General features: G+C 39.3%; 2 protein-coding genes across 3 annotated transcripts in view; both read left to right on the top strand.

Moving 5' to 3' along the window:
- The first annotated feature begins 445 nt into the window (after window positions 1-445).
- Window positions 446-1,688, top strand: LOC123586526 (transmembrane epididymal protein 1-like). The gene has a single exon (XM_045455777.1). It carries the CDS (start codon window positions 509-511, stop codon window positions 1,280-1,282), a length of 774 nt encoding a protein of 257 aa, XP_045311733.1. The 5' UTR covers window positions 446-508; the 3' UTR covers window positions 1,283-1,688.
- A 10,408-nt stretch (window positions 1,689-12,096) lies between these two features.
- RGSL1 (regulator of G protein signaling like 1) overlaps window positions 12,097-24,375 on the top strand; it is a 113,840-nt gene continuing 101,561 nt past the window's right edge. For both annotated transcript variants that reach the window (XM_045452597.1, XM_045452595.1), the window contains exons 1-3: window positions 12,097-12,150; window positions 15,709-15,791; window positions 18,896-18,970. In XM_045452597.1, the coding sequence (XP_045308553.1) occupies window positions 12,138-12,150; window positions 15,709-15,791; window positions 18,896-18,970 (171 nt within the window). In that variant the 5' untranslated portion in view covers window positions 12,097-12,137. The remainder of the gene's footprint in view (window positions 12,151-15,708; window positions 15,792-18,895; window positions 18,971-24,375) is intronic.

Here is a 24,375-nt window from a genome sequence, read left to right on the forward strand (position 1 = left end):
TTACTTGTGACTCTTAAGACTGTTTATGCCCGGGAGAATACATTTATTTATACCTAGTAATTATATGAGATTATATGCGAGGAGTCTTAAGAGATATGCCAGACATTGTGTATTCTCCATGCTTTCTCTCAGTTCTTTCTTATGTTCTGTGACTTTGAGAGGGAAGTAAGGAACGTCAAGGACAAGTAAGAGAGGCAAGGGGGGCCTTTAGCATAATCTCCAAGAACTGCAGATGCCCAGGCATTGTGATGGCGAATATGCTTATTTCATTGGCAATGGATGGTTAGCTGTCAATGAACCAGAGAAGAAGACCAGAACGGAAACCATGACACCCACCCCACCGTAAATTTGGGTTTCCTCCAAAACCATTTCCCCTCTGTATGTAGATGCAATGAGCTGGAGAGAGGATATAAGTAGACTTCAGGAAGCTCCCTCCACACTCTAGAACCTGAGGTGACCATTTCTGAGCTGGTTGTCTCTGCTTTTGGTCAGATCTACCTTCAGTCCCATGGGAGGCTTTGAAGGTCATTTGTACCCCGGACTGTCTCTCTTCTTCTATGGACTTTATCATGCACGACTAGTCTCCAGGGCCTTGATATGCAACTACCCTGTCCAGTATCTGCCACGCCATCCCTGGAGCAAAGGAAGATGGGCAAGGCTGAGACAAATACACTATGTTGGGCTGGTGAAGATATTAAGTGCCTGCATTTTAGTAGCTCAAGAGCTACATAACATACATGGACAGTTTGTACTCATCAGCAAGATATATCATCAGAGAAACTTTTTGTACCGCAAACAGTGGCAGCATCTCACTCTATATATTACCTTCTTCCTGAGCGGGTGTGTAGATGTGGTGAGCCAGAACGTGCTGCCCCAGAGGTGTGCTGCTCTGGAGCAAGGTGCCCAAGCCCTGGGTATGTTTCTGTTTCTGCCTCTGATGGTGTCTCACATGCAGGACTCAGAAGGTGTGGAGCTGCAGTCTCACATCCTGCTCACTCAGGTCATATTCCTGCTGGCATTGGTGGTGATCGCAGAGCTGTGGGCCCCTGATGTGCTGCAACTCTGGGTGATGAAGGCTTTTTTTTATATGATGACAGGCTCTTGGCTGATTCAGATAGGCTTTATGCTGTACAAACCAATTTCTGGCTATAAATGGATGGATGATGACAAAAACAACATTATATTTGTCACCACCTTCTTCTGCTGGCATGTGGCTTCCATTGCCATTTTGATGATCTGGGTCTATGGCTTCTCTTTTTTGTGGTATTGTTACATTTGTTGATGTTTGAACCTGGGTAAGCCAGGAATGGTTTCTGTCACCTGCACATTCTGGAATACCTGGAAGAGAAGTTGTGGGAAGTGCAGGTGTCAGAGAAGATGACTGAGGCAACAGACTCTGCTGGGATGGGCATACCCTTCACCCCTTCTGGCTTTTCTTAGTCTCATTTGCTGAGCAGGGTGCAGAGGCAAGGCAAATGAAACACAAGAGATATGTGACTATGACCTTCATTCTCAGCTTCCCAACTATTTCCCCCACCTCCCTACTCTCTCCTCAACTCCAACCAAGGCATTCTGCTTGCCTTGCTCCTCTCTGTATTCTTCACATCCCTCCCAGGAGAGCATGAAAATAAATGTACTATATCCTGTCTTTGGGTCTTTATAAATATCCTCACCCACCCCAGAGCATACTGAGCCCTAGTTACATTTAGTACATCATAATAATTTACCCATGATAATAACCACCTCCTCACCCTTTCTCTCTTCAATACCCATACTAAATCTAAACTGTTATTTTCACTATAAATAACTCAGAGAACTATTGTTTAATTCTTTCCTTAGGTTATGATTTATCAAAGAAATCCTTTATTTTCAGCTTTAATGAGATATACTTAATATAAAAACAATCACACATATTTAATGTATGCATTTTGAGGAGTTTGGACATATGTGATGCCATGGTAACACCACCACAATCCTTGAAGGCAATTTCTTCTGCACGGTCTATCAGAACAGAGCAACACCTTGCACAGAGTGAGGTCTCAAAAGGACTCATGTGCTTCCAGAATTTATCGATCGGTCTCCCCGAGTGTAGAGTCTGTCAGATTCTTCTCCCTGGGTAGATCAGCAATCAGCCCATTGCTCTGTACACACCTCAATCAATTTCCAAGTAGCAGACTCACCTGGAGCCAATCCTTTCTGGTTCTTACATGTAGGAGAATTCAATGGCTTATTTATTCCATGAAATTTTCTTTTTGATCCTCACAACTGTCTTATCATGTAGGTTCATAGATGATAATCTAAAACCTCAAAGGGTTAAAAACTGGCTCAAGGTAGCCAGACATTTAGCTATGTCACATAATGCTATATCTGAGTGTCAAGGGAGGTCGAATTCTGAGTAGTAAAGTTAAATTGTTGGCAACTTGCAAAAGAATGTCTTCATGTCACCCGTTATGCTTCTTTCCCTGCCACCCCAGGATACGAAGAATATGTCAAGCTTCCCTTACTCTTGGTCATGGCTATAATATCCAGGCTTAGGACAGAGTGAGGCTGAGGCAGGGGTTCTAGGGGGTCATCATCCTTCTAGTTTCCCTTTTTCTTCTGGTTCCTAGGAGAACTAGACATACCCATCTTTCTTTGGTTCTGGCCTTACTCTTGTTAATTTTCTTGCTCAAGCGTTAAAGTGTAGCAGGGATGAATTATTGTCTGGTCATGAAGGTTCTCTACTCTATGGTTTGGGGGGCTTGTGAGCATTCTGAGTTGCTGCAAAGGGGGAGGTGTTTCCCAGTGTCATTTTGATGGGGGTCAGCAATGTCTCCGAATGTGCCATGGCACGCATGTGACCAGCAGGCAGCTCTCCATGGAAGGCTTACACCTTGCGCCAGTGGGATATTTGATCAGGTAACAATGCTGCTCTCCATTGGAAATAAGTGGTCCCTGGGGTGGAATAAAATATTTATCAGGCATTAGTTTAGCTTCTGTGCCTCTCCTTGGTTTTGGTGACCAGTGGAGGTATGCAGTTTTCTCTGTAGGTTCTGCCCTGTTCCTGGTTGTCACCTCTGGGTCCCATCCCCTTGTTTCTCCCCCGCAACTTGGGTATTTTTCAGGCCTTGCCTAGCTTTGCAGTCCCTCCTTCCTAAAGCCTAGTTGAACCTCCTCTAGTGTCCTGAGATTGGGAAGATAGGGAATCTGTTTTTCCTCTACACTCTTTCCTAGTGATATGGCAAAATTCTGTTTTCTAATTCATTCAGGCCTCCTATTTTTGTATTAAGGTCATAATTTGGATGTTTTTAACCTAAAAATTGACTCTTCTTTTTTGCAATTATAACCCAACCTCATCTTGAGGCAGTCTTCCATTAATTGGGGGTAAAGTTATTGTAAATAACTGTTTTTTTACAAAAAAAGCCAAAATATTAATATTTTAGGATATTGTCTCTCTGCAAAGGTAAAAGTTGAAGAGATATCAAAGCCACATGTCGACAGATCTGTCCATTTCTGAGTACTTTCTTTTTAGGGCCTGTTAGACACTGATGAACTAATCTCTGGTAGTAAATTAATGCCTCCAAATATTATTATGTCTCACAATATGTCTTTTTGAGGTAAAATAATAAATATTAGCAGGGTCCTACAAAGCCACAAAAGATTATTACTGAGGCCTAATATAATGGTGGAATGGACAGGCCTGGTTGGATGAAAGGATCTTTCTGTATTCTTCACATCACAGTAGGTATGAGTACTCTGACAGTAATCCTAATCACTTTGGGATGTAAGACCAACTGAAGATAAATTTGGAAAACAAACAAAAAACCAACCCAGAGCTGTATAGTTAAAGGTGTGATCTTCACCACCATCCACCAGAGGGCATCATCTTTACATGAGCCTGGAAAGGCAAATGCTCTCCATTCAGTATTTAAGTATAGATTTATAAGAAATGAAGTGATGAAGAGCAGGGCAGAATAATACATAAGCAAGTGTCTGTCGAGGCACCCAGTAAACATAATGAAGATCTGTTTGTTTCTTGTTAACCTTAGATATGTAGACATGAATAAGCATAGAATTCAATCAGTAGATATAGGTTATATGTAGATAGATACATGGAAACATAGGTACATAGATGCATAAGTTATATAGATATATACATGTATGGATATATATCCATACATATATATATATATATCCATGTATATATATATATGCATATATGTATGTGTATGCGTGTGTGTCTGTGTATGTGTATTTGTGTGTGTATATATCTCAAAACAAAAGTGTCACAATGCCCTTTGAGTTGAAATGACTTTTTATAAACTTTATAAAAATAGTCAAAATGCTCTTGTTTAGCTCATCACATATTAGGCATGCAATAAATAATTAGCAAATGAGTAAATAAAGTATGTAGTAGAGGTGTAGCATAGATGAAATGTTGGTTTAATTCTGATCTGGGTTTTGATGGATAAGTAGGAGTTTGTTAGATGAGTTCAGGCAGGAATTCTGAGGTCTTGTATGTTCTTGTGCTCAGACTCCAAAGCTCAGCAAACACAAGCTTAGCAGTGCAGTTATGGGATTTCATAAACCAGTGATAACAGAAAAAACTACCAACCTCCTGCCCCCTAGAGTGGGTGGCTAAGGAAGAGTCATACAAAATTGTTTTTTGGAAAGTTTAATAATTTACTTCTCTTTAAAAAAGTTTTTTGATGTTTATTTATTTTTGAGAGAGAGAGAGAGAGAGAGAGAGACAGAGTATGAGCAGGGGAGGGGCCGAGAGATGAAGAGACACAGAATCTGAAGCAGGCTCCAGGCTCTGAGCTGGCAGCACAGAGCCCAATGCAGGGCTTGAACTCACAAGCTGTGAGATCATGACCTGAGCCAAAGTCAGACACTTGACAGCTGAGCCACCCAATAATTACTTTTCACTTTGAAGGCAGAGTATTATTAATGGGCTCTTACTAATTGAAGGGGAATGTTTTGCCAAAACAACAAAAATACTTGCAATTATTTATATTGTAACCAGCATTCAATATATTATAGTATACATTTAATATACTAATTATTAAATTTTTAGATGACAAAATTGTTTATAAATATAATAATATTATTTAAAATTGCTATCATTGTTCATTATCTTTCAATGAAATCATTTGGTAGTTGGTAAATAAAAATTTCCTAAACAGATACCATTTCCAAATTTTTTAGTTAAAACTCCTTAGACATTTCATATTATGAAATAAGAATTAAATTTATTAAATTAAATAAAAATTTAAATTTACCCACTCAACCAAAATAAGTAAAATTACCATCACCAACTTATTGAGGCTTCTCTGTCCGAAACTCAGAATTTTAATACATATTTTAGGTCAAAGAATATAGGACCAATAGGAACTAAGGCCAACCCTAGAACTGTAGGACAGAGTCCTTTGTGTGATCACATCCATGAGGTTTATTTTTTTTAAACCTGTAGTGAGGATTTAACTAATCACCAGTCACAAAAGATTGTACTTCTTATAACTCAGTATCTTTCCTTAAAATCAATTGTTAAATGGATTATTTAGTGGAAAGTGTTAATTGTTAAATGAGTTATTTCCAGTATTTATTCTCTTTCTGTATTACGGTAATATAATGTCACCAAGACCTAATACATACTAATAGAATTTTAAACTCTTTACACAGGATGAAATTGCACCTCCCTTGACTTTAAAATTTTATGTATTGCATTGACCACCATTCTGAAGTCTTTGATTGGAATCTATTATATCAGCAAAGATGATAACAATTAGGGATAAGGCATAAATTCTACATCTGTATCTTTTCCTTAGGTAGCTAAACAGAATCAATAACAAACATGAAGTTCTGAATCAGAAGGCACAGTTATGCCTAGGAGAGTTATTATTTGTCAATAATATATCGAAATATTTCATAATTTAACACTTGGACAATGACTCTATGTTATTTGCTCTGTCTCTCCCTTACTCTCTTTCAGTGTCCCAGTTCCTCAATCAGACAATTTTTAGGTTTTTATATTTGTGCAGTACTTAAAGCTTCCCATATTGCCTTCACATCCATTTCTCAGCTGAACTGAAAAAACATTATCAAACATCTACTAGTGCCAGGCACTATAGGCACAAAGATGAGTTGGATGTAGAGTACCACTTCCTCTGTGCCATTTCCTTTCAGCCAAGTTAATCTAAATCCTTATTATTGTGATTTATTTTTCCACTGTTAAAATAGGATGCCAGTTTGAGAGAACAGATTGCCACTATTTCAATTCATTGCTATCCAATTTTATATTTGTTTAATAACCTTTCTAAGTCCCTTTCCAAATGATCCCATCCTCTGCAACCTTGTGACTTTTGCATTGCTAAACTTAGCTTCCAAGAGTTTTGGAAACTATTTGATATTATTTTGACAAGCAACATCTCCTAGACATTCTGTCCACTTAAAACAACAGCCTACAAGAGCCTTGACTTCACTTTCGCTGAAAAGCTGTAAGGCACTTGGTTATCTGATTAAACAATTCTTCCATTTCTCTGGTTCTCTTTTCATAGGAAATGAATATTAAGATGGAAGACCATCACCTCTATAAACCCTAATAATTTAGCCAAAAGCTACTGAGAGGAGTCATTCAGGGTCATACCCTAGAGAGGGTTAAAAGACTTGAAAATTCTAGGATTGTTGGGAAACACATTATATCTAAAAAACCCTGTTGTCCCATAAAAGAACTTGGGAAGTTGGAAGGAATATTAATAATGAGCTACCAATAATATGTCATTTACACTTGAAAAGGTGTTATGCTTTCTTTAATATATGTAAAGACCAGATACTATTTTTTAAAGTGATTTTGATTTAAAATTTTTTTTTCAACGTTTTTATTTATTTTTGGGACAGAGAGAGACAGAGCATGAACAGGGGAGGGGCAGAGAGAGAGGGAGACACAGAATCGGAAACAGGCTCCAGGCTCTGAGCCATCAGCCCAGAGCCCGACGCGGGGCTCGAACTCACGGACCGCGAGATCGTGACCTGGCTGAAGTCGGACGCTTAACCGACTGCGCCACCCAGGCGCCCCAGTGATTTTGATTTTAATGTGAAGAAAGTAATTATGTCTTGATGTTTTATGTGTTCCAAGAGGAGTTGGTAGCCTACAATATTTCTTCAATCAATTATCAATGACCTCATTTGTTAGCATAACACACACACACACACACACACACACACACACACCTTAAGAAAGTTCAGGGTGAAGCTCTACATAGCTTGCTAATCTCAAGTTATGCCTTAGCTTATCACCTCCTTCGGAAAAGAGCTATCACAACCTAGGCCAAAAAAAAAAAAAAATCTTTTAGGTCTCTTCTTTTTTTAAAAATTTTTTTTTTCCAACGTTTATTTATTTTTGGGACAGAGAGAGACAGAGCATGAACGGGGGAGGGGCAGAGTGAGAGGGAGACACAGAATCGGAAACAGGCTCCAGGCTCTGAGCCATCAGCCCAGAGCCCGACGCGGGGCTCGAACTCACGGACCGCGAGATCGTGACCTAGCTGAAGTCGGACGCTTAACCGACTGCGCCACCCAGGCGCCCCTAGGTCTCTTCTTAAAAGAATGGCAATATATAACACTGATAACTACCCACATTCCTTAATACAGTGTGCTTTCAGACTTGTCTTCAATGAAGCTGTATGAATACACTCTCTACTCCTGATCACTGTCCCACCATCTTCCCCACAGCTTGAAGAGCTTGACTACTGGAGGCACTAAAAACCAAATGGAGTGTTGTCACTTCAACAGTGGCAAGACTAAAAGCCACCATCACTGGCTAGAGGCTTTTGCATGGGACTTGGATCCCTGACCCTTTCAAGACCTTCCAGTTTCCAAAGGGAAAGGGAATTAGATATCTCCCAAACTTGTGTGATAATAAGAATCACCTGGGGTACTTGTACATTATCAGGTCCTTCCTCTGATGATTCTGATTTAGAAGGGCTGGGTGGGGCTCAGGGGTCCATATATTTTACAAGTGCCCCAAGATGATTATTATTATCAGGCAAATATAGGAAATACTGGTATTTGAGTTAGATAGACTTGAGTTCACATATCAGCTGTGATATTTAGTAGCCTTGTGTTGGGTCAGATCCAGAATGCAATGATTTCCCAAAGTTCTGGGTGTCTCCTTTACCACAGTGCATCTTTACCCTGGAAATGGCAGCACATCTCTTTAGCAAAGATTAGGAAAAAGATTCACAATAAATTCTTGCAAAAATATTGCACAGTTCTTCCTAAATAGTAAAATGCTTTCTTTTTATTTAAGAGCTTCTGTGTCTGACTCAGGACTGAAAATTGAATGAAGGACCTGATTAGACTCCTATTTATATTAACTCATTCACTTCACAAATATTTACTGAGCACTTTCATGTGACAGAAACTGCTCTAAAGGTTTGGGATATATCATTGAATAAAACAGCCAAAAATCCCTGCCACCATGGAGCTTATATAGTGGCCTACCCACACATTTTTCCAAGGGATCCCATGATCAATAGCCACCACAAGGAATTTGTGGGTTGGATCATTCTGATACCCACACTGCCATAGCTGCTATTATGATATTCACATATACTTTATCATTGGTGGTGAGCACAACCTCCCTTTTATTTTATTTTATTATTATTTTTTAATATATGAAATTATTGTCAAATTGGTTTCCATACAACACCCAGTGCTCATCCCAAAAGATGCCCTCTTCAATGCCCATCACCTGCCCTACCCTCCCTCCCACCCCCCATCAACCCTCAGTTTGTTCTCAGTTTTTAAGAGTCTCTTATGCTTTGGCTCTCTCCCACTCTAACCTCTTTTTTTTTTTCCTTCCCCTCCCCCATGGGTTTCTGTTAAGTTTCTCAGGATCCACATAAGAGTGAAAACATATGGTATCTGTCTTTCTCTGTATGGCTTATTTCACTTAGCATCACACTCTCCAGTTCCATCCACGTTGCTACAAAGGGCCATATTTCATTCCTTCTCATTGCCACGTAGTATTCCATTGTATATATAAACCACAATTTCTTTATCCATTCATCAGTTGATGGACATTTAGGCTTTTTACATAATTTGGCTATTGTTGAGAGTGCTGCTATAAACATTGGGGTACAAGTGCCCCTATGCATCAGTACTCCTGTATCCCTTGGGTAAATTCCTAGCAGTGCTACTGCTGGGTCATAGGGTAGGTCTATTTTTAATTTTTTGAGGAACCTCCACACTGTTTTCCAGAGCGGCTGCACCAGTTTGCATTCCCACCAACAGTGCAAGAGGGTTCCTGTTTTTCCACATCCTCTCCAGCATCTATCAGTCTCCTGATTTGTTCATTTTGGCCACTCTGACTGGTATGAGGTGATATACGAGTGTGGTTTTGATTTGTATTTCCCTGATGAGGAGCGATGCACAACCTCCCATTTAAATCAAAGCTCATTTTCAACTAGAGCATCTTCTTTCAGCATTTGTGGCCATTCCTACTGTGCCACTACTGCTGGCACCCCACCATTGAGCACTGGTTGCCATAGGCACCATCATGCATAGTCTCTCATTGCCTCCAAGATGAAAAGTTCTGGATGGAGTCAAGGACAGGTGTCATGCTCTTGCTGCCAGGGCAGGAAGATTGACCCAAATATGACAAGTGGTCAGAAACTGAGTGACCAATACAAAACAACATAAAACCCTACTAAATTCACTCTCTCTTGACCCCACTCAGCGTTCAGGACCCTCTTTGGGCTAATTTACAGGTATCCTAGGACATTGCAAAGAAAGATCCAAATGTGGTCAATCAGACCCAAAGCCTGGACTACCCCAAAATGAGTTACCTATCCTTGAAGTGAACAAGATCTTAATTCCCAAACCCATTTAAGGCAATAAAAAATGAGTAACAAAATATAATTTCCATATTAAAATATTCTAAACATTTATTTTACCACAAGTTGTTCTCTGTGAACAAACTCATGCTCCAACTTGCAATCAACATTTTAAACCTTGGTAAACTGGAAATATCCCAGAAAATTCGTCTGTCTCCTTTCTTTTCATTAATGATTGTTTTTTATTTCTAGGACTGTTTCTATGTAGATAAAAAAGGTTTCTGTTCTTTTCCTTGAACTGGTCATGATAGCACATAAATAGGCCTGGCCCAGTTTACAGTTGAAAAATATTATACCATCTTGAAAAGAGTTAAAATGAAAGACAAATATAACTTCTTTCCCACATTGCCTCTTGCCTGCTTCTGTCTTTTCTGGAGTCACTGGTCTAGAAGAATGGGGGACTAATCTGGATTAGAAATTTTGGGTCAAAATTAGTCACAGAAAATTTCAAGTTGTTGCATATGCTATGATTTGATGAAAAACATTAAATGGCTTTGTTTCAATCTGCTGGTAAACAATTAGATATACAGGATGGCTTTTTCTAAGTAGCTCCTTTCCATCTAGATAGTGTCTACTTTTATAACATCTGCAGGAAAGAGTCTAATTAGACATGTAAGGATGCACATAAGAAGTAGTAGGAGGAATTATACAGAAAAATAAATCATTGTGAGGAAGTCCAAAAGGCTTGTTTTTAAGTCAGCTCAAATGCATTTTTCATGTGAAAAGTAGGTTCAATTTACTAGCATATTTGAAACAACATGGCCTCCTGAATCAAAATGGCAGAGTAAAATCTCAGTGTCTCACTTAACTATCTTTCAGTAAAAAGGAGGTAATAATCTCTATTTTCCAGGGGTAAGAATTAAATGAAAACAGAGTATAAACACCTAGTCTAACTTCTTGCTCATGGAAGGCATTCAACTAATGTTTATTCTATACCTTTAAACGCCAATGAATTATAAAGTAACCAATAGTCAACCAAAGAAGAAACTGGGCAGAAGGAAAGGGAGTGGAAAACACACTTGTATATTAGGTTGAATTTGCCAGTTTATCTGAAAGATAAGTCATTAAACATTCACTGAGTAACTGTTAAATTTCTAGAAAGATATTAGATCCAAAAGACACATTAGAAATAAATGTGTTATGCTAAGTGAAATAAGTCATACAGAGAAAGAGAGATACCATATGTTTTCACTCTTATGTGGATCCTGAGAAACTTACCAGAAGACCATGGGGGAGGGGAAGAAAAAAAAAAAAGAAAGATTAGAGAGGGAGGGAGCCAAAACATAAGAGTCTTAAAAACTGAGAACAAACTGAGGGTTGATGGGGGGTGGGTGATGGATATTGAGGAGGGCACCTGTTGGGATGAGCACTGGGTGTTGTATGGAAACCAATTTGACAATAAATTTCATATTAAACAAAAAGAAAGAAATGAACAAGGGGCACCCGGGTGGCTCAGTCAGTTAAGCTCAGGTCATGATCTGACTTAGGCTCAGGTCATGATCTCATGGTTCATGAGTGTGAGCTCCGCGTCAGACTCTGTGCTGACAGCTCAGAGCCTGGAGCCTGTTTCAGATTCTGTGTCTCCCTCTCTCTGCCCCTCCCCTGCTCTTACTCTGTCTATCTCTCTCAAAAATTAATAAACATTAAAAATTTTTTTAAAAAGAAAGAAAGAAATTAACAGGGGGTGCCTGGGTGGCTCTGTCGGTTAAACATCCAACTCTTGATTTCAGCTGAGTTCATGATCTCATAGTTTGTGAGATCAAGTGCCTTGTTGGGCTTTGTGCTGACAGCGTGGAGCCTGCTTGGGATTCTCTCTCTCTCCCTCTCTCTCTGCCCCCCCCCCTCTCTCTCTTTCTCACAAAATAAATAAACATTAAAAAGAAAGAAAGAAAGAAAGAAAGAAAGAAAGAAAGAAAGAAAGAAAGAAAGAGAAAGAAAGAAAGATTCTTGCTTCCCTGAAGCATAAGGTCAAGTTAAGGAGACAGCTAAAACTCAGGATCAATAACTGGACAACTGGTAACGAAATTGTATGGACTAAAAGCCTAAGTACAGGAAAAGTCTGGTATATTTAGGAGATCCAGAAGATCAGGTAACAAAGTGTTATCTTCATATTGAGTGCCCAGAGATAAAAGAGCACTTCCTGATAGAATCTGGAACCCCTTAGAGGGGGTGTCACTGTGTGTTCATATGGGGTGGAGTTCTGTTGACTGGGGACTAGTTCTGTATCCTTACTAATCACAGTGGCAGAGAAAGCATGGCAACATGAGCAATGCTGGTAAGTCTCTAAAAGGGATGTCTCTGAGACTTTTAGCCCCCCCTACATAAGGCAAACCTCTCACCTTTCCAGTCTCAACAGATCTGAGTCATTCAGGGATACCACCTATGGCTTTTATGTTATTCATGCCCTTTGTTTTCCTTTTCTCTTCTTCTCCTCCCCAACTCCCATCCCCACTGTATGCCAACTGATCTTTGAGGATAGGACAGAGCCCCCTTCATAAGACAAGTGAGACAACTAAGAAGGAGGAAGAAAAATGCAGATTGGGCCATCATGTGTCATGTGTCCTCCAGGGAGAAGGCTAGCATGAAGTTTGGGGTTATCCAATTATTCCTTTTGTTCCCAAGTTAGTATTACTATTGTATGGAGTGAATGTTGAAGGCCTTCCCAAATTATTAGGAAGTTACAAAGCAAAACAAGTAAGAAGGGGAATATATGGAAAGACTTGTTTCTATACCCCATTAAGACAGTCTTGTTAATGGCAAACCCTGTCATAGTCAAGCCCCTTGTCACCAACAGTGACTGTAGCTATGGGACACAATCATTTGGGAAATTTCTGCCAAACTCCACTTTCCTGCATTCAGATTGTCTCAATAATCTTATTAAGAAATCCATGCCATTGAGGAGGGCACCTGTTAGGATGAGCACTGGGTGTTGTATGGAAACCAATTTGACAATAAATTTCATATTAAAAAAAAACTATGAATTGGGATCCTAATTAAAAAAAAAAAAAGAAAGAAATCCATGCCAGTCTTTATCAGTGATGAACAAACAATTGAACAAAAACTCAAAAGATTAAAGATTTCTTGGAAGAACAATTCATTTAACTTTTATAGAACTTAGACATTATCCAAGCACTTTTACTGGCTAGGGGAAGAAAGATGAAAAGACAAAGTTCCTCCTCTCATAGGGCTTAGTCTACTGAGAAAGACAGATACATAAATGAAATAAATGCTGTTTCAATAAATGAAAACAGCAACTGGTTAATTATAATAATGGGAGATGTAAGTAATGGTGCAGGGGAGGTAGTGATTGATTTTACCATTTGCTTGGTTCACCAAGGTTATATGTTAACCAGTTCTTGACGGATGACTAGCAATTTGCAAAGCACACAGGTTGAGAGGACATTTCAGGTGCTGTGAATATGGTAACAAAGACATGAAGGTTGGAAGTGAGAGGACATAGTATGTGCAGGAAAGCACAATATTTTGGCTGGCAAATAGAAGCCAGCATGGTATGGTGTAGTGGGATATGATGCTGGCAGAGAACACCAAATCCAGATATGGTGAAGCCTTATATTCTCTAGGATACTGAGGAGTATTTGAAGGGCTTTAACAATAACAACATTGGAAGATTATGGTGCCGGTGTGTGGAAAGTGCTTGGAAAGGAAACTTAGGGAGATCACATAAGAAACTGATGCCATAAAGTCAAGGTGAGAGATGATGGGAGCCTGAAATAAGACAGTGTCTGTAGAGTTGGAGAGGAAAGGATAGATTTTAGAAATCTGTAGGAAGAGAGACCACATAGCATGGTCCTCCATTGCCTATGGGAGTGTTTGAGAGGGAGAGAAACAGAGCAAAGGAGGAATCAAAGATGATTTTCAGGGGGCGCCTGGGTGGCTCAGTTAGTTAAGTGTGTAACTCTTGATGTTGACTCAGGTCATGATCTCACAGTTTGTGAGTTCAGGCCCCACACCCAGCTCCACGCTGACCATGCAAAGCCTGCTTGGGATTCTCTCTCCCTCCCTACCCCTTCCCTGCTCACACTCTCTTCCCCCTCTTAAAATAAATAAATAAATAAAATTTTCAGAAAAAGATAATTTTCAGGCTTCTGGGGTGCCTGGGTGGGTCAGTTAAGCGTCTGACTTCGGTTCAGGTCATGATCTCACAGTCTGTAAGTTCAAGCCCTACATCAGGCTCTGTGTTGACAGTTCAGAGCCTGGAGCCTGCTTCAGATTCTATGTTTCCCTCTTTCTCTGCCCCTTCCCTGCTCATGCTCTGTCTCTCTCTCTCAAAGAAAAAAAAAAGATGATTTTCAGCTTTCTGATTTAGACATTTGGATGAGTGGTGGTTACGTTAACAGAGATTAGGAATAAAGGAAAAAGCAAAATGATCAGATCAGTTTTGAAAATGTTGAGATTGAAGTTCTGCTGGATGTCCATGGAGCGATGTCCCATAGCTCATTGGATATTTAGAACTAGAGCCAAGGAAAGAAGTCTGGCCTGAAAACATAAATTTTGGATTATCTATGTGGAATAGATGAAGTGGATCAGGAAATGATTCTAAAAAGAAAAGCAGAGGTCTCTCTAGCAAAAGGCAAGAACTGACATCAATTCTGTTACAATAGTGTTTGATTGTCTGGGTTCCTATTTCTATTTCTATTACACAAAGACAATAACCACCAAGTGTTGTCAGGAAAAGTGATGGAGGGGATTGTTTAGTTTTCTTATATTATCATAACTGCACTCCAGCAATTGTGAATGGCACTGACGATTCTCACCAGACATCTAATAGACCAAGAGATAGGATTAATATAGTATCTATGTTGTTCATTTTATAAGTCTTTTATTATAAATTTTGGGTACACAATGGGGAAATGCTGAGCATTGATAAAACAACTGGATTATTCACTAGTTGAATATTGGGAGTTAAAGAGCATAGAGAATGAGTTAGAGCAAACTTAGAGGGGTCACCTAGTCCACCTATGGTCGCTCTGCTTGGCTTTGTGATAGTCAACATTCATCTCCTCAGATTAACTTAGGCAGTACAATGATCAAGCCCTAGAGGAGTAATAAATACTTTGCATGACCAAATAAGTATTCAAAAAAGCTTTTGTTGGGCCCAAATCAACAAGTTGAAATTCAACTGGAATAAATGTAAATTCCTACCCTTGGTTTCCAAAAAATGACTGCATAAATAAAGGATGATGGAGTTAATAGTGTAATGTGAGAGCACCCAAAGCTAATCTCATGTTTGGCACACTAATAGAACATACAGTATGGGCAAAGTTGTCTCATGTTCTTCCCTGGGAAGCATGCAGAGTACTTGGGTTGTAAGTGCCACTCTAGCCACAGAGCGAGGACCCAGATAGAAAGGAGGCCATGTGATGAACGGCTGAAGAATTGCTTAGTGACAGACTAGCCAGAAGGGTCAGAGGTGAACAGAAGGTTGTGATGTTTTTATGAATATGGAAGCACTGTCCCCTTTAAGAGGATTTAGATGAATTCTGTTGAGCTTCAGAGGGCAGAATTTCTACAAATGGAAAGAAGATAAAAGAAGGTGGTTTACAGTAGGAAAATCTTCCTAAGCATTTCATCTCTTCATAAATAGAATGGGTAGCTCTATGAAGCTGTGAGCTCCCCACAGCTGGGAGTATTTAAACAGAGTGATATTGCAGAGAAGAGTCCTGGAGAGAGGGAAAAATCAAGTTAGATGACCCTAAAGGTCATCAAATTCTGAGATTTGACCATGTGACATGATCCATTCTCTTGCTTTGTTGTCTCATCCTGAATGCAACCCTGGTTCATGAGGTGTGGTTTTTTTTCTCTCCCCATATAGAGATAATCAGTTCTACAAACCTTATAATTCTGCTAGAGGATGAAATCTTTGCCGATTTTTTCAACACATTTCTTTCTCTCCCGGTAAGTATTCCCAGAATTAAATTCAAATGTTTCAGCAACAGCTGAATAGTGAATCTCACTGAGCTGAGTGCATTTTTAAAAGAATAAACTTCTTACTAACTCAAAACCTATTTTAACTTGAGCAAATAAATATAAACAGAATCTCCTTTAAAATCTCTAGGAGCTTCCCATTGTTGATAAATTCCAACTCCTCAGCTTCCTTAATTGCCTTTGCCTGTCCACATTTATTTCCCATAACATCCTCTGGTACCCAGTGCTGCATTGATAGCACCTGTATCCTCATAGAGTACACCTGGCATTTTCTCACCTCTGCACCCCTTCTTGGCTGTGTTGTTAGCTTTTATAGTTCCACCTACGAAAGTCTTAACCATTTTTCAAATCTCTGCTTAAATCCTGTTCTTAAGAAATTCCTATCTTCTCCTAATTAGAACTTATTTCTCCCTGCCTCTGTGCCCCTTGGCACTTTGCAACCCTCTTGTGTTGTACGTGTGTGTGTCTCCTACTGAACTGTGAGATTGTGGATTCCTGCAGGACAAGGACCATAGATTATTTATTCTGCTCTGCTCCCCTCATCAGGTGTTTGGCCAGAGCAATTGTTGAGCTGTTGACTGAAACCAAACATATATTTTCTCAACCTTTGCAACTAAAATAAATCTCGAATGTCAAAATACTCTTAGAGCCAAACCTAGACTAATCCCACATCTTTTTTCATTTAAGTTTTTGGTTATATTTTAAGGTTCGTGCCTTATAAATTGTGGCTCAGTGTATACTTTTCCATAGAATACCACCTATTAAAGTGTGAAATTCATACAACTGGGAAAAAGCCACTGTGTACTACCCTACAAAATTTATTGGGTAGTTAGTTACTTTGTGCCAGTCAGTGGGCTTAGTACTGGGGATGCACATATTAACGATGCTATCACTGTTCTCAAGAAATTCCTAATGTGTGAGAGCAATATTTAAAGTGAGTGCAAAAAGGGTTGTGGGTGACATGATAGGAATGTCTAGAAGGCACTTGAGTACAAGTGCATCAGAAGGAGAGACCACTTCTACCTGGTAGGTCAGGAAAGACTTCAATGAATACGTGACACAAGCCAAGTCTTTAAAGAAGACAATGTAGCTGACAATTGGCTGGGGAAGAAAATGGGGAGGGAAATGTGGATAAAGAGGTAGGAGGAAAAGAGGTATGAGGAAAAGAGGAGATGTGGATAAAGAGGTAGGAGGTAAGAGGGTCAACTATTAAGATGCAAAGGACTTATAGACAGAACAGAGTAAGTAAAGACACCAAGGAAAATAATCCCACGGTACTTGGGGAGAAACACTAAGCAACTAAGGCTGAAGAAAAAGTTGTGAGAGGCAGACACAGCAAGAGATAAAACTGCAGGACAGGCTAAGCCAGGCCTCTCAGAGCAGGCGGGCCATGCTTAGGAGTTTAGACATCATCCTGAAGGTCATGGAGAGCCATTGAAGGGCTTCAAGTAAAGGAGTAACATTATCAGACTTTCATCTGTGCAAATTATTTCTGTAGAAGTCTGACCACAGGTTTGGCCATTAGGGGACCATAATGGAGGCGAGGAGAGCGGTTAGGAGATTGTTTCAGTGGTGAGGGTTTAAAGGCAAGAAGATAAAGAGAATAGAACAAATTAGAGAGATTTTTAATAAAGAAAAATATAGGACTCTGTCACTGTTTGAATGTCAGGGAGAGGTGGTAACAAGAAGGGAGGAGTCGGATGCCTGGTGGAAGGTGGTGCCACTGTCTTAATGAAAGGTTGCAGAAGTAATCTTGGGGCATTGTAGTTAGTCAATTTATCAACACAACTTAAGCAGTCTATAATAATGTTCTAGAAATGGCGAGAATGATGTGGGAACTAGAATCCCAACCAAGAATGTAAGAAAGTCTTGGCCATTTAGGTAGCTGTGGTTTATTTAGAGAGACAGTATTAGTTTATGTTGAATACTGCTGTCAATTTACAAATTTTGACCATTAATTTCTATAAACATCCTGTGAGATAGACACCAGAAGTTCAATGACTTGCCCAAGAACACATGGAAAATCTGGGGAAGTCTTGGAGCTCTCTAAAACTGGTATGTTTTCCACATTGGCCTCATGCCCTCTGTGGTGCAAAGATCACATGGTGAAACTGCTTCCATGCACTACTCCTACAGAATCTCATGACTCCTTAGTCCCCCCATACATCTCATAAAGGCAACTTTGCATGTCAGACAGGGCATGTCATGTCAAACCCTGAGTGCAGACCAGTGAGGAGTCACTAAGGACTGAGCCTCCTTCACAGGCTGACATTTGTAAAGTACAATCAGTACCACTGCCTTCTTTATATATCTCATATCCAAGGACAAAGGGGACAGAAGGAGAGAGCCTCAGACTGACAAAATTTGGGGCTGACAGTCTTGGAGAGATGGAGGCTGACATCATGTTCTAAGAGCTCAGCCAGGAGTTGAGACTTCAGCCCCTCTAGTTTTTCACAAATGATGTGGGGATTCTTTGAGACATGTTGGTACCTATGTTGAGACTGCTAAGCTTAAATACCTACAAACATACAAGCCCTTGCCCATCAGTCTCAAAGCTGGTTGCCAAGGTCACAGTCCCTTCTCCAAGAAAGTAACCTAGAATTATTTATAAATTTTGGACATTCTTAATACCACCACTAAGAAATTTGTACCTCTAACCCTCATATCCTTAGGCCCCTCTACTTTCTCCAGTTCAAGAGCTTAGGCAAATCCAAAGCTGTTTCTCTTTATAAAAAATGTTTCCAACCTTTGATCTAACTCTCTAAACCCATGCAGAAGTGAATAATGTAACACAAAAGTAAATACCTTTTAATATAATGCTTTGGCCTTTGTACACAGGCAAGATAGCTTCCAGGTTGAGTCAGAGTTGACCCCAAAGATCAATGAATCTGCACTTTAGTCTATTTTGGGTGTTTTTCTGCAAGGCAGGTTGATTTAGTGGAATGAATTTATGAATTAATGTCTCTTAGAATAGGAAATCAATGGAACCCCCTTCCCCTGAGCTGCAGTTGGACTGGGACATATTTATGAAGAGAAGTTCTACCCCTCTGGCATTTCCTAGCTTTCTTTTGCAGGTCTTTGGTCAGACACCATTTTATGCTGTTGAAAATTCACAGTGGAGCTTGTGGCCAGAAATACCTTATGACATGGTAAGATTCTTGAATGGCAGAGGGTTTGGGTTAGGGGGAGAGGGAGCTAAATTTGAAGTGTGGCTTGAGAGATGGAGAGGTAAAAGGGAGGGGCGCCTGGGTGGCTCAGTCGGTTAAGTGGCCGACTTCGGCTCAGGTCATGATCTCACGGTCCGTGAGTTCAAGCCCCGCACCGGGCTCTGTGCTGACAGCTCAGAGCCTGGAGCCTGTTTCAAATTCTGTGTCTCCCTCTCTCTCTGACCCTCCCCCATTCATGCTGTCTCTCCCTGTCTCAAAAGTAAATAAACGTTAAAAAAAATTGTTTAAAAAAAAAAAAAAAAGGGAAAGGAGGCCCAGAGAGTGACTCTGGAAGAAACTATAAAGCAGGTGAGTAGGACAAACAGCATCAAGCCAGCATAGACATTTCTCCTTTTTGTGTTTTTACCACTTGGACAGACAATTGTTGGTGAATTCTCTCCTCTATCTTCTAGTCAATTGGCCAGCATATGATACCATTTTTCATGTCCACTGTGATTATTGGGTAGGAAATGCCTGGAACACCATTTAGAAGAATTCTGGGGCCATACATAAGCAAGAAAGAGTCTGAGAATTGATTGGCAATGCCTGCCACAGGTGTGGGGTAGGAAGTGGCAGTGCATGGTCCACTTAGTGATTATTTGCATTATAAGTTATAGATAAAGATAAGGTACCACTATGCAATTCCTAATGACTATCCTACCATTCTCCTTCAGAAACATGTCTTTCTCCCAGTCTTTTTTTCTCTTTATAACTGTCTTCCTTGTCCATTGTCTTTCTCTTCTTCTTTTCCTCCTTCTTGTTCTCCTTTCCTACTGTGTAGACCTTAGACTTATGCATGCTCTACCAGTGGCATGTGGGATCAGAAAGATCACTCTAAGCTACACTCACAACAGATTTTATTTTTCTCTGAGACCTGAAGAGCTGAGAAAGACACTCCACTCTGAGTCTTATATTTGATTTCCCTAGAAAAACCCTGAAACGTAAAATCCTTATTTTCTTGAAAAAGAAGAAATAACCACCAACACTACAGAAGTTATAAGAGGTTACTATGAAAAATTATATGCCAAAAAATTGGACAAACTAAAAGAAATGGATAAATTTGTAGAAGCATATAATTTCCAAAACTGAATCAGGAATAAATAGAAAATCTGAATAGAACAATTACTAGTAAAGAAATTGAACTGGCAATCAAAAAACTTTCAACAAACAAAAGTCCAGAACCAAATGGGTTCACAGGCAAATTCTACTAAGCATTTAAAGAAGAGTTAATACCTATTCTCCTGAAATTATTCTAAAAAATAGAAGAGGAAGGAAAGTTTCCAAATACCTTTGTTTCTACAAGGCCAGCATTACATTGATACCAAAACTAGACAAAAACACTACAAAAAGGGGGAATTACAGGTCAATATCTCTGAGGAACATAGGTACAAAAATTCTCAACAAAATATTAGCAAACTGAAATCAGCAATGCATTAAAAGGATCATTTACTGTGACAAATGGGATTTATTTTATGGATACAAGGATGATTCAGTGTTTGCAAATTGATCAACATGATACACCACATTAACAAAATGAAGGATAAAATCATATGATAATCTTAATAGATGCAGAAAAAGCATTTGACAAAATTCAATATCATTCATGATAAAAACCCTCAATAGAGTTGGTTTAAAAGGAACATACCTCAGGGACGCCTGAGTGGCTCAGTTGGTTAAGCAGCTGACTTCGGCTCAGGTCATGATCTCGCGGTCTGTGAGTTTGAGCCCCGCGTCGGGCTCTGTGCTGACAGCTCAGAGCCTGGAGCCTGTTTCAGATTTTGTGTTTCCCTCTCTCTGACCCTCCCCTGTTCATATTCTGTCTCTCTCTGTCTCAAAAATAAATAAAACGTTAAAAAAAGTTAATAATAAAAAAAAGGAACATACCTCACCATAACAAAGGCCATATATGACAAAACCACAGCTAAAACATCATACCCAATAGTGAAATCTTGGGAGCTTTTCCTCTAAGATCAGGAACAAGACAAGAGTGTCCACTCTCACCACTTTTCTTTTTTTTTTTTTTTTCAATATATGAAATTTATTGTCAAATTGGTTTCCATACAACACCCAGTGCTCATCCCAAAAGGTGCCCTCCTCAATACCCATCACCCACCCTCCCCTCCCTCCCACCCCCTATCAACCCTCAGTTTGTTCTCAGTTTTTAAGAGTCTCTTATGCTTTGGCTCTCTCCCACTCTAACCTCTTTTTTTTTTTTTTTCTTCCCCTCCTCCATGGGTTTCTGTTAAATTTCTCAGGATCCACATAAGAGTGAAAACATATGGTGTCTGTCTTCCTCTGTATGGCTTATTTCACTTACATCACACTCTCCAGTTCCATCCACGTTGCTACAAAAGGCCATATTTCGTTCTTTCTCATTGCCATGTAGTACTCCATTGTGTATATAAACCACAATTTCTTTATCCATTCATCAGTTGATGGACATTTAGGCTCTTTCCATAATTTGGCTATTGTTGAAAGTGCTGCTATAAACATTGGGGTACAAGTGCCCCTATGCATCAGTACTCCTGTATCCCTTGGGTAAATTCCTAGCAGTGCTACTGCTGGGTCATAGCGTAGGTCTATTTTTAATTTTCTGAGGAACCTCCACACTGCTTTCCAGAGTGGCTGCACCAGTTTGCATTCCCACCAACAGTGCAAGAGGGTTCCTGTTTCTCCACATCCTCTCCAGCATCTATAGTCTCCTGATTTGTTCATTTTGGCCACTCTGACTGGTGTGAGGTGATATCTGAGTGTGGTTTTGATTTGTATTTCTCTGATAAGGAGCGATGTTGAGCATCTTTTCATGTCTCACCACTTTTATATAACAGTACTGGAAGTTCCAACCACAGCAATCAGATAAAAAACAAATAAAAGGTATTTAAATTGATGCAGAAGTAAAACTGGCACTATTTGCACGTGACATAATACATATGAAGCCCTAAAGACTCCCTCAAAAAAATGAAATAAGTCAGCTAGAGAAAGACAGATATCATATGTTTTCACTCATATGTGGAACTTGAGAAACTTAACAGAAGACCATGGGGGAAAAGAAGGGGGGAAATCGTTATAAGCAGGTAGAGAGGGAGGCAAACCATAAGAGACTCTTAAATACAAAGAACAATCTGAGGGTGGATGGGGGCCTGGGGGAGAGGGGAAAATGGGTGATGGGCATTGAGGAAGGCACTTGTTAAGATGAGCGCTGGGTGTTGTAGGTAAGCAATGAACCACGGAATCTACCCTAAAAACCAAGAGCACTCTTAACACACTGTATGTTAGCCAATTTGACAATAAATTATATTTTTAAAAATGTTAGGAGTAATAAATAGATTCTGTAAAGTTTCAGGATACAAAATTAATAAACAGAAATCTGTTGTGCTTCTGTACACTAATAATGAAATAGCAGAAAGAGAAATTAAGAAAACAATTGCATTTACAATTGCACCAAAAAAGATAAGATACCTAGGAAGGAGGTCAAAGACCTATACTCTGAAAACTATAAAACACTGATGAAAGAAATTGAAGATGACACAAATGGAAAGACATGTCATTTTCATGGATTGGAAAAATTAATATTGATGAAAGGTCCATACTACCCTAAGCAATCTACAGGTTCAATGCAATCTGTGTTGCAAAATACCAATAGTATTTTTCACAGAACTATAGAAATAATCTTAAATGCGTATGGAACAACAAGAGACTCCAGAAAGTCAAAGCAATCTTGAGAAAAAAGAACAAAACTGAAGATATCACAATTATAGATTTTAAAATATAAAGCTATAATAATCAAAAAAAGTATGATACTGACACAAAAATAGACACGTAGGATAGATCTATAGGTCTATCCATAGGAGATAGAGACCAGAAATAAACCCACACTTATATGGTAAATTAATCCATAACAAAGCAGGGAAGAATATACAGTGGGGGAAAAGATAGTCTCTTCAATAAATAATGTTGAGAAAATAGAACAGCTACATGCAAAAGAATGAAACCGCTTTCTTATACCATACACAAAAATCAACTCAAAATGGATTAAAAACCTAAATGTAAGACCTGAAACCATAAAAATCCTGAAAGCAAGCATAATCAGTATTCTCTTTGACATCAGCCTTAGCAACATATTTATGTATATGTTTCCTCAGGCAAGGGAAGCAAAAGGAACAATTAACTATTGGAACTACCCCAAAGTAAAAACCTTTTTAAAAATTTTTTTATATCTATTTATTTTTGAGAGAGACAGAGCATGAGCAGGGGAGGGGTAGAGAGAGAGAGAGAGGGAGACACTGAATCCAAAGCAGGCTCCAGGCTCTGAGCCATCAGCCCAGAGCCCCATGCAGGGCACAAACCCACAAACCGTGAGATCCTGACCTGAGCCAAACTTGGACGCTCAACCAACTGAGCTACCCAGGTGCCCCCAAAGTAAAAACCTTTTGCACAGCAAAGGGAACCATTGGGAAAACATAAAGGCAACCCAGTGAAAGGGAAAAGATATTTGCAAATGATATCTATAATAAAAGGTTAATATAAAAAGATACAGAGAACTATACAACTCAACACCAAAAAAAAAAAATCCAATTAAAAATGGGCAAAGACTTGATTAGACATTTTTTCCAATAAAGATGTACAGATAGCCAACAGACACATGAAAAGATGTTCAATATCATGAATCATAAAGAAAATGCAAATCAAACCACAATGAGACACCACCTTAGACCTGTCAGAATGAGAAGAAATAACAAGTGTTGGTGAGGATGTGGAGAAAAGGGAGCCCTCATGCACTGTTGGTGAGAATGTAAATTGGTGTAACCACTATGGAAAACAGTATAGAGATTCTTCAAAAAATTAAAAATAGAGCTACTATAAAATCCAGTAATTCCATGACTGGGTATTTACCCAAAGAAAGTGAAAACACTAATTTGAAAAGATATAGACACGCCTATGTTTATGCATTATTTACAATATCCAATATATGGAAGCACCATAAGTATCATCAATAGATGAATGGATAAAGAAGGTGTGACACACATACACACACTGGAATATTACTCAGCCATAAAAAAGAATGAGATCTTGTCTTGCCATTTGCAACAACATGGATGGGACTAGAGGGTATTATACTAAGTGAAATAAATTAAAGGAAAGCAAATACTATATGATTTGACTTATGTGTGGAATCTAAAAAACAAAACAAATGAACAAATAAAAGCAGAAAAAGACCCATAAATACAGAAAACAAACTGGTGGTTGCCACATGGGAAGTGGATGGGGGGGATGGGAAAAATGGGTAAAGAGGAGTGGAAGGTACAGGCAAAAAGAAAAATTTTGTTTTCCCTTCTCTGGTGGCTCAA

The sequence above is a fragment of the Leopardus geoffroyi genome, chromosome C3 (genome assembly GCF_018350155.1).
Source record: "Leopardus geoffroyi isolate Oge1 chromosome C3, O.geoffroyi_Oge1_pat1.0, whole genome shotgun sequence".
Lineage (NCBI taxonomy): Eukaryota > Metazoa > Chordata > Mammalia > Carnivora > Felidae > Leopardus > Leopardus geoffroyi.